Source organism: Cupressus sempervirens, chromosome 11, assembly GCF_028749045.1.
Source record: "Cupressus sempervirens isolate cs-2001-9-10 chromosome 11, ASM2874904v1, whole genome shotgun sequence".
Classification (NCBI taxonomy): domain Eukaryota; kingdom Viridiplantae; phylum Streptophyta; class Pinopsida; order Cupressales; family Cupressaceae; genus Cupressus; species Cupressus sempervirens.
In genome coordinates this window covers 514,152,724-514,164,019 of record NC_143128.1, presented here as the reverse complement: position 1 = coordinate 514,164,019, position 11,296 = coordinate 514,152,724, and the positions used below count along the sequence as shown (strand labels likewise).

General features: G+C 33.3%; 1 protein-coding gene across 1 annotated transcript; it reads right to left on the bottom strand.

The window, feature by feature from the left end:
• Positions 1-9,327: 9,327 nt before the first annotated feature.
• Positions 9,328-10,701, bottom strand: LOC149530614 (F-box/FBD/LRR-repeat protein At3g52680-like). The gene is made up of 2 exons (XM_089808217.1): positions 9,760-10,701; positions 9,328-9,633 (listed from the first exon to the last, which is right to left on the bottom strand). Exons 1-2 carry the CDS (start codon positions 10,699-10,701, stop codon positions 9,328-9,330), a joined length of 1,248 nt encoding a protein of 415 aa, XP_089664343.1.
• Between the last annotated feature and the right edge of the window lie 595 nt (positions 10,702-11,296).

Here is an 11,296-nt window from a genome sequence, read left to right as displayed (position 1 = left end):
AAATGTTTTATAGGCCAAAACTTCTTTCTTAGAATAATATGGAGATAATTGTGCAAGACTCTTTAAAAATTACAAAACTCTCTCTTCCATTTTATAATGATGTAAAGACTTTTCTCACCTACCTTTCTTGGAAATCCAAAAATAATGGGTTATTTGGATACTTCAAGACATACTTCTTAAAATACTCTAGACATATTGAGCAAAAAATTTTACACTGGATGAATATTCTATTTTTCCTTACTACTACTAATGGTATTTTAAAAGGGCTTATTGTATCTTATACCTCCTAAAAAAATGACACCATTATGAAGATATCCCAAAGCATCTTAAAGAGAAAATTTCTTCCTAATTATTATTGGAGAGTAGTAGTTGTTACAACAATCTATTCTTTTAATAAAATCACTACAATGTTATTAAAGAACATAACTCCAAAGGAAGCATGGAGGACTCCCAAGCCTTAAATGCTCACATTGAAATAGTTGTTTATCTTGTCTATATTTATGTTCTAGATTAGAAGTGGAAGAAGTTAGATGCAATATCTCAACATAATACTTTTGTAGATTGTTTTGATGCAACTAAGGGGTAAAACTTCTACAATCCATAGACACATTAATGGATCATTATTCATGATGAGAGTTTTGATTATTAGTGGGGGTATGGAAATAGGATAAAGCTACTCCACAATCAACACCATTAATCATGGGTAATGAATATATTAATGTTCCCTCTGAACCAAAACTTCAATTAAAATTTCTAGCACTAGCGAAAATTCAGCCATGAACTTATCAAGTTTAAGTCCACCATTCTCTCTAGATAGATCATCTACTAGTAATAGTTATAGTTTGAGTAGATTTAGAAATGAACAAAGAATAAATTATTATAATGAGAGGATCTCTAACATGATCCCAGTGGGAAAATTATCTTTATGCTTTTCCATTCATGTTGAACATTTTGTATAGAAAGAAGTGGTCCAAAACAAACTCTAGATTGATGCTATGAAAGATGAGATGCACATATTTGGGAAGAACAATGCACGAGAGCTCACAAAGCTTCCTAAGGATGGACAACTTATTGGTGTAAAATGGGTCTAGAAGGTAACATATCATGGTGATTATTCAATGAAAAGACACATGACAAGATTAGTTTCCAAAGGATTTTCTCTAAATCTTTGAGTAGATTAGTTTTAGATATTTCTATAGTTGAACATTTTAATACAACTAGACTATCTTTTTTTATTGGTCCATAATACAAGTGGAGGATTTTTTAGATGGGCCAAATTATGTGATATAATATTAAAGGTACAAATTACTTGGTTTAAAACTTGGAAAAAGAACTATATGGGTTTAGGCAAGCCCATTTGCCTAGTATGCAAGGATTGATAGTTATTCATTGAAGGAAGAATTTTATCAAAATCCCTATGAGCCAACCTCTATATCAATTAATTTAAATATTTTATTCTCATTATTTTTCATTATGTTGATGATTTTTTATATACAAGTAATAGAAAACCTCTTATGGAGAAATTTTAGGTTGACATTAATTAATAATTTGAGATGTGTCATATATGAATTGTACAATATTTTATATGCACAGAAGTGCAAAAGCACTCAAAAGGTATACTGATTTCTTAATAGAGAGGTTTAGAACTCTATTATGAAGTTCAATTATCACTACTATATCCCTTGGGTGAAATTTAACAAGGAAGGTTCTAGACCAGAACATGATGCCGCTTTATAAAAAAGTTTTGTTGGAAGCGTCATGTAAGACTTGATATTATGTATGTTGAGACTTATTTCTAGGTTTAGGTAGATCTACATGAGACCCATTAGCATACTATAAAATTCATCCTAAGATATGTGGGTGGTACTATAGTCTAATAAAAAGTTTTGTCTACTACATCATACAAATTCAAATTGGGCTAAATCTTTGGATGATTAAAATTTCATGTCTACTTATATTATCTCTCTTGGTTATGGAGCTATTACATTGAGTGCAATGTAACAACCTACAATGGATCTGTCTTTCGTAAAGGAAAAAAGTAATATTGGGATATAACCAACAAGTTGTCAATCTATTTGAATTGATATGATATAGAGGATCTTTAGTTGGATCAAGATTAGGAAACCACCCTTTTCTATCATAACAATACTATTATTGGCATGATAAAGAATCCGGTATACTAAGGATGAACTATAGATCAAGACTCGTCATCATTTTATTTCTAACTCATGATCATTTTATTCCTAATCTAGTACAAGATCAGAATGTCAGGCTACAATTTTTTATTGGATCTCAGCTAGTTGTCGATATCTATATTGAAAATCTTCCTACAACAGATTTTGTAGAATGCCTTAGGACAACAAGCTTGCCCCCAGCCCTCTTAGCCCTTCCCATATCTTTGACACCCTAGAGGCTAGCCCAGCTAGAAGTACAGGGACGATATCACTTCCTCTAGGAAAGAAACTGCCAAAGATGTTGGGAAAAAAGGGAAGCATAACCACAGTAATACCAGACTAGAAAGGCTAGAGTAGTCTATGAAGAACCTAGCTGACAATCAAACTAGTAGCTACCAGAGATTCAAAACTTTGGTTGAGTTTTCAATTGAGGATGTGGACAAGGATGCTCCTAAGGAAAAGGAGGACAAGCATGGGCATGAAGAGGGAAGCTAGCCCTAGTTCTAGTGATTTTTTGTGTTTTTTTATGCTCATAGCTATAAACTTAGTACCCTAAAAGGTTTTAGTTTTTATGTTTATGTCAATTAATAGTAGCATTTTGTTTGGATGTTGTTGTCTATTTTACAATCTCTTTTGCATATTAGCTTAAGGACCGATATGACCATCAATTATGCTATGGACATATCTTGCTTTCTAAAGTTTAAAAACTTTTTGTTCTTTGGGGTCAACCCCCCATCTAATACTTCAAAAACAAATTTTGTAGAGTTAAGAAGGAAATTGAGACTCATTCCCTATGATCATGTAAGCGGAGAATGAATGAAATGATAAGTTGTTAACTATTTTTCTTGATAAATGCATGATCAACAATTAACTTTCCAAAATCTCCTTACAATGAATTCATGCAATATCAACAATCTTTTTTTCAAATAGATAATGCATTGCATACTCTTACTATGTAGACATCAGTTTGAGAGAAATTATAAATAATTGACAATTTTTTGTGAGATTTTTATAATTAAGTGCCTTCTTTCTAGCATGATTAATATCCCCACATATCCCATGCACACCATTTTAGAGTTGTTTGTACAAAGAATACAATTGAAAAATAACACCCCAACATTCTATAGAGATGTAATTAAATTTATTAAATTAATTTAAGAAAATAAGTTAGTGATATTGAATTTATAGATTTGTATATATTTTTATAATTTCTATATTTATTTCCACTCCATTAATCTCTTTCTCTCTATATAATTTTTATTTAAATAAAATATAAAAAATTGTAATAATGTACAATGAACTTTGAAATTAGAGATATCTTGTGATCATTCCACAGATCCCCTAAAATGTGCATGGGCAAATACAAAACTCTTCCAAGCATACATGCAGAATCTAGTGGCTTATGATTAGATTTTTCTTAGTCGGGCCATAGTTCCTTTTAAAAAATATTTTATTTCCACTAATGATTTTAATTTCTTAATTCGAGTTTAGACATTATAGTGCTTCTTTTAGCACTATTGGAGGAACAATATAAGTATGAGCACTAGCTCTAAGACTACATTACTGACGATGGGTCCAGATGATTTAGACATGATAGTTCATGATCTCACCTATCATAACAAGCCTATTCATTTCTCATATATTATCAGTGATCTTAAAGGTAAGAAGATCCCCCAACATCAACCTTTGAAAGTAGCCACAATTCTGTCAACAACTTTTGCATCTAAATTTATTGATGAAATTGCAATTGAGGAAGGGGTTTTTATAAAGGAAATTATTCACCCAAGTGACATAACACCTATTAATCAATCTAATTGTCCAAATGGGACTCAAATGGTGAATGTGGAAAATCCCCAAGGCTTAAATGTAGTACTAGAGGCAACAACTAATTCCTTATTTCCAATATCATTTGATAGTTATCAGATGAATGCTCTCATCTAGTCTAAATTATTAGCATCTAATAATCTTGAAGAAGTTTAAAGTTTAAATGATATGGATAAATTGGAGCTTCCTTTAGATTATTGTCAGATGAATGAGTTTGTAGAACCTCAAATGAGGACAATTAATCTCTCTCAAGAAGGTCATATTTTAAATGAATTGAATGATGTAGATGTGATGGATTTGACTAGTAAAGAATTAGAAAATAGTCAAAAAAATGGTAATAAAATAGATAGAGGGTATTTTGACTTCTCAATTCATTTGTCATTAGATCAATCCCCTACTATTTTCACCATAGTGAAGAAGACTCCAAAAAAGAGAGGTAGGAAGAAAAAATCTGCAAAGACAATATTGGAAGTGGATACTAGTATTCAGTCCACTCTTGATGACAAATTTTCATCAGTCAAAGGATTGACAAGGAGAACTCAGCAATGAAGATCAAAAGAGGTAGAATCAAGTAGTTGCTAGATTCTACAAAAGGAGATATTATTCTTCTATAGGAAACTAAACTATCAGAGAAATATTTTGATAAGACATTGGCTAAATGGAAAAATTGGCTTTCAGTTCATGCAACATGGGGCCTCTAGGGGTTTAGCAATTTTATAGAATTTGTCTACCCATAAGAACTATCCATGATTTTTTTTTCATTTGTGGAAGATAATAACTTAAGTGATTATACACATGGACTAATAGACGTATTGGTCTTTTAGAAATCGTTGAGAGATTGGATAGGTTCTTGTTTTCATAATCATGGTAGCTATTGAGTTTTAATTTTAAATCTGAAATCTTACCTTTCGCGGTATCATATCATTTTCCAATTCACTTATTGATATCAAAGAACAACATACCACAATATCTTAATAGGGCTAGTTCTTTTAAGTTTGAATGCAGGATGGTGGATAAATGCTCTAATTTATAGGGATCCTAAGATGGTCCAATTCTCTAAAAAGCTTTATTACATGAAAGGAATGATCAAAGAGTGGAATGCAAAGGTTTCCAAAAATATTTTCAAATAGAAACAATAAGTCTCAAAAAAACTTGAGAAGGTAAATTTAGTCATCATTCAAAAAGGTCTTAGTCTGGATTTATACCATGAACAAAAATCCTTGAAGAGGAGATTTATTGAAGACAAAAGTATCCTAAACTATGGTTAAAAGATGGGGATAAGAAAATGACTTTTTTAATGAATCTACAATAGTTAAAAGGGTTGTTAATACTTATTTTTCAATTAAGCACTTAGAATTTGGTCATCTTGTAGAAGAAGACAGTGGTATTAAGGAGGAAGGTATTAACCTTTTGCAAATCTCTTGGCTTCTCCCCATTTGGATCCTATTGATGACAATTTGATTAATGATTATTATAGAAGTTCATAATAGGATGTTTCTTGGTCCTTTCACATTGGAAGAAATTAAAAAAGCCCCAAGCCCAAATGGATTTACATATCTTTTTTATCAAAAATACTAGGATTTTATTGGTTCTAATTTATTAGCAATGGTAGAAGAGTTGAGGAGTGTTAAGATGGTTAGGAGCTTAAATTCAATTAACGTTCTTATTATTCCAAAAGTTAAGCATCCTACCTCTTTTGCTGATTTCAGGCCTATCTGATTATGTAACATGGTTTATAAATTGATTGCTAAACCTATATACATGAGGTTGTAGAAATTTTATTCCTCATATCATTTCTTCAGATCAAGGTGGTTTCATGCTCGGAAGAGAAACATGGGAAGGTGTTGTAGCTGTGCATGAGACTCTTCATTCCATCAATTCTCATCACATAAATTCTCATTAGTTTTCTAGTTTTGTGATCAAGCTTGACATGATGAAGGCATATGACAGGGTAGGATGGTTGTTCCTCTTTAAAGTTATTTTCAAATTTGGTTTTTTGGATAAGTGGTGCAGAGGGATCAAAAAGTGTATTTCTAGTGTCTGGTTTTTAGTCATTATTAACGAAGAGTCAATCGGTTTTTTTTCCCTCTTCTCAAGGGATTCGTCAAGGTGATCTACTATCTCTAGTTTTATTTATTCTTATGGCTGATGCCTTTAGTAGATTCATCAATAGATTTTCATAATTGGGCTTATGGCAAGGAATTTTGATTCCTCATACATCTATTATAGTTACCCATTCCATTTTTGTTGATGATACTCTTCTTTTTGGTAAGTCAAATGCAAAGGAAGTTACCCATATTAAGTATGCCTTGGACCTATATTCAGAAGTTTCTGGTAAGAGACTCAATGCAAACAAATCTAAAATTTTCATTTTCAACACTAATGATGCAGTAGCACAGAGGATTTCTTCAACTTTGAGCTTTCTGATGGATCACCTCCAATGAGTTTATCTAGGCATTCCATTTTTTATGGAAACCAACAAGATGACTTTTTGGCTTCCTATCATTGACAAAATGAGGGCTAGGATCTTGCCCTAGAAAGCTAGATGGTTATCTTTGTTGATAATATTTTGCTAGTCAAAGTTGTCCTAATAGTTATCCCAAACAATTACTTGTCAATTCTTAATCCTCCCTCTTCTATAGTCTTGGAATTCTAGAAGATCATTCAAGATTTTATATGGAAAGGAAATTTATCAAATAAAAAGAAGCTTCCTCTTGTTTCTTTACTTGAAATGGCTCATGATAAGGCATTTGGGGGTGTGGGGTTGCATGATATTGCTAATAGAAATAAGGCTTTTGGGGGAAAGCTTGTGTGGCAAATGTATACAAAATCTCATGCAAAATGGTGTTCAATCATGCACAAAAAATAATTAGATTCTCCAAGTCCCGCCAGAATTTTTACTTTGTCCAATTATCCTTTAGGTTTAGCCATATGGAATTTTATGATGTCTTCAAAGGATATTGTTTGTAATTATGTTACTTGGCAAATTCACAGTGGGGAGAAAGTAAATTTTTGGGAAGACTCATGGAATGGATTCCCCACTCTATGCAGACAAGAAAAGTTGGATGAAATACACCAAGTCCTGAAAGCTGAGTGGGGCTCCTCTTTTTGGGACTATGTTTTGGCAATTGAAATTCATTCAAGAAGAGTTCTATGGAAAGAACCTCCAGCACATCTTCTTAGTCAATCATGTCTCCTTTCTTTGACGGACTCTCTTGCTGAAAGAATTTTTTTCCTTTCTAATAGGGAATATATAGTTAGATGGCCCCATCCAAAGGTGGTTATTACTCAATTAAGGAAGGTTATTATGGTCTTCAACAAATAGATAATTCAAGAAGGAAGTGTAGAGCTTTTTCCTTTCATTGGAACTCTACTATGTTCCCCAACTGGATGTTTTGCTTGGCTAGCCCTTAGAAAAAGGATACCCACTAGTGAATGGTTGTTTAGGCTAGGTATTGCTCAATCTTTTGTTTGCAAATTATGTAACAAGGAGCTAGAAGCTACGTATTGCCTCCTTCTTTAATGTCCCTTTTCTTATCAATGTTGGGTTTTTGCATTGAACAAGCTTTAGATGTCTTTAGCTCTTCCAAATAGTCTTTGGGACCTATTTCAATCTTGGCTTGTTACATTTTTGGGATCTCTCTTTGCTTGTATTTGGAAGTGCATCCCAGATGCTGTGATTTGGGCCATCTAGTGGGAGCGCAACAAGATCATTTTTCATAATGAAAAATCAAACCTAGAATGTATTCTAGATGGGATTGAGAATGCAATTTTAGAAAGAGTGAATGCAAATATATTCAATTGTGTGAATAATATTTCAATATTTGCTTGAGATTATCTACTTCTAAAAATGTGGAAACAAATAAAGTTGCCTCTAGGTCTCTCCCCAAACTAAGATTCTAATCATCAATGTGATCAATTTCATATCAAATGGTCTCCCCCTTCTAGAAATTTTCTAAAATTAAATTTTGATGGCTACTTTCATGGGAACCTTGATAAGTCAGGCTTGGGTGCTTGTATTAGGAACTGGCAAGGTGAAGTAGTTGCAATCAAAGAAGATGTTTTACCAAATGGTACTAACAACCTTGCAGAAGTTCAAGCCCTATTGGCAGGTCTACTTTTGGCCAAGAGATGTAATGTTTCCACCATCCATATCGAGGGTGATTCTTAGGTAATTATAAACTCTTGTCTCTCACGGTCTTCTCATAGCTGAAACTCACATATATCCTTGAACAATGCTAGGATTTAATTGAGTCTTTTCATGCTATTTGTTTCTCTCATACTCTAAGGGAGAGTAATAAATTGGCTAATTGTCTAGCTAATCTTGGTTGTGAAGGCTCCATATTTGATTCTTGCCATTCAGAGGTTATTTTTTTAAAATTCCCATGCTCAGTAGTGTGTTATACTTGGGACACAAAGAAGATGAATGAAGCTTAATAGAAACTAGTGCTATAGTTGTTCAATACACTTATCATTTATTTGGCTATTAGTTTTCACACTCTTTGTGGATGAGGATTTGTCTTTTTTCTGAAAATGGAAGGTACAAGGTTGGCCTTCATGGTTCATGTCCCAGATGTTGATTTGGATGGTATTTTTCTATTTCACAAATGCTCCAATTAGAGAGGTAGTTCAATGTTCTCTTTATTTTAGGTAAATCTTATAGAGGTAGAGGTTCATTGGCATAATTGGGCCCTACTTATTGCATAGTATAATTGGACCCTGCTCATTGCAGAGTATTTGTATATACCATGTTTTGGATACTCTTGCTCAATGCAGAGTAATTGTATTTTGTTGTAAGTATGCCTCGTATGACCTATTAGCCATTAGAAGTTTTGTACTTCGACAAGGATTCAAAGTTTTGTAGCTAGTTCTTTCTATGATGAGCCCTTGACCTAGTTTATTAATAAATATAATATATAAGTGCTATGTAAATTTTTTATTTAAAAAAAAAAAACACTTTGAAATTAGAGCGACATATGCTTAATTAGAATAATGTAGGCCTTCTTTTTCTACACAAATGAAAAAAAGAAAAAAGAAAAAGAAAAGGACTAACCATATTTAAAAAGAAAATTAATCAGAATATGCTTTCCACAATTGAGAATTAAGAGCTCGGTATATAATAATAGAATTAAAATAAAGTGTTTTTCTCTTCACAAACTCTTTGTAAATCTATGAAATGCCATAATAATAAAGCACAAAGTGTGTTGGAAAATATTGAAGCAAGAAAAATGGTTATCTTTATGGAATTTAGAAAAAGAAAGCAGTGTTTTGAAGGAATAATGTATTGTGAAAAATAATTATCGTTTATCTGAATCCTGCTTACCTGCTATTAATACTCGGTGATTTGATCACAGTATTGGCAAGCAGCTCGTTTCCACTCCGTTGAGCCATTTCTTGGCGCCTTTATCAACCTTGATTTTGAAAACTCCTTTTTCATTTCTGACAACCTTTTTTTCATGATTTGAGGGCAGGCTTCATGAAAAAAAATACTTACTACACTCGATGGAGCATTTCTAAGAAGGAAAGCCAGAAAATTCAATGCCTGTGTACCCTTGTCTGCTCCAATATGGGCGCGCACCAATTTCAGATTCGGCAATTTCACTTCTGCCACTGAAATCTCATCTGATATCATCTCCTACATCAAACATAATATGGGTTCAGTGACAACAAATATATAAAAGAATTTGAAAGAAAAACAAACATATACATACACAAATGTGAAAGCAAAAATCATACATGGACAGATGTGTCAAATACAAACCTGGAAACAAATGCCATGTATCACCAACTGTTCAAGCGCCACAAACGTATTAAGAAGTGTGATACTAGGGATTCCTGCAGGGTTCACGACATCGCTTGCATTGTAATTTTGAAGCCTAATTATGTTAACGGAGCCCCGTATTGAAACTAGGTGTGGTAATCTAAGCGCAAAGAAGGGATTCCGTTCCGTGAGGTTGATTTCTGTCAACTTAGGGCAAGCAATCTTCATTAAGAAATTAGGATTCATGCATCCCAGTCTGAGGTACATGAGTTTCGAAGACCGTATATACAACCTTTTCACTCCAAAACAACAGTGAATGGACAGATTTCGAAGATGTGGGCAGAGGTCGATGAATCCTTGAAGCTTCGCATCATCCAAACTCATCACACTTTGACAATGAAATGATTTTAAACATCGAAAAACCCGAACATTGTTGGGCACCTTGGGGAATTTGACGAATACAACTTGTAGGGTATTGAGATCTGTACACCTCAAAATAGAGTCGCCAATCTCCGCCATGCTATGACGCATCCGGATGGAGTCGAGAAACTTCATCTTCGAGTTTCTGTAAAAAATCTGGACAGCTATTCGGCATACCTCTTTTTCAGCAGCAAGATGAATCCAATTGTTCAGATCGGCAAGCCTGGGATCATCCAAGCCCACATCAATCTTCAAACTACGAAGACGACCATCGAGGCGGAGCAGGGCATCGTTGATTATGGCATGTATACGACCATCATTTTGCCTCTCGAAATCCTCGGGACAAAATTGAAGGATGCTTATTTTCCTCCACAAGAATCGCCACCTCTGGGAAAGCGAAGAAGAGCGTACCACATCTCTGTACAAAATCCTTGGAAAAATTTGATTTAAAATAACATCATCTGGTAACGCAGAAAGCCTGTCTTTTGCAAATGCTCTTGCCCTTGACCTTGTCACTGCCATACTACCCGCCCCGCGCTCACTGGAGACGAACAGTTGCTAATGGTTTTTTGCAGTGCTAGTTTGTGATTTTTGCTTTGCTGTTCTCTCGGTTAAGAACCCTACTTATAACAACCATTTTCCTCCCTTCTTAATTATATATATAACCTATTTTCATGTTTTGTTTTTTTTAATATGTGTCCAATTATCATACTTATAATCCGTGATGACATTTGTATATTTTTATAAAATTTTGAGCGAGTTTGCTTATGACAGATTAATTTTATGCCTTTTTTAACCAAAAAAAATTATACTTCCTCGTGTCTATGTACAATGGGAATTGAAAAGTCAAACCATATATATATATTTTTATAAAATTTTGAGAGAATTAGTTTAGGTTGTTTTTATAAAATTAATGCATTTTTAATGCAGAAAATTTTTATTTGACTTGTGTCTATGTTGAATGTGAATTGAAAAGTCAACTTACTTCTTTGTGTCTTGATCCTAGTCACTCATTTACTAAACCTTCTCAATCTCCTTCACTCATATAAAACATGCCTCTTAATCCACACATGAGAATCTTGTAAAATATATTTTCCAATCATTTTGACATGAGATC

Coding starts and splice junctions, on each gene's coding strand:
- LOC149530614 (XM_089808217.1), bottom strand. CDS start 10,701: ATGGCAGTGACAAGGTCAAGGGCAAGAGCATTTGCAAAAGACAGGCTT. Junction 9,634..9,759: donor TACATGGCATTTGTTTCCAG/GTTTGTATTTGA, acceptor TGTTTGATGTAG/GAGATGATATCAGATGAGAT.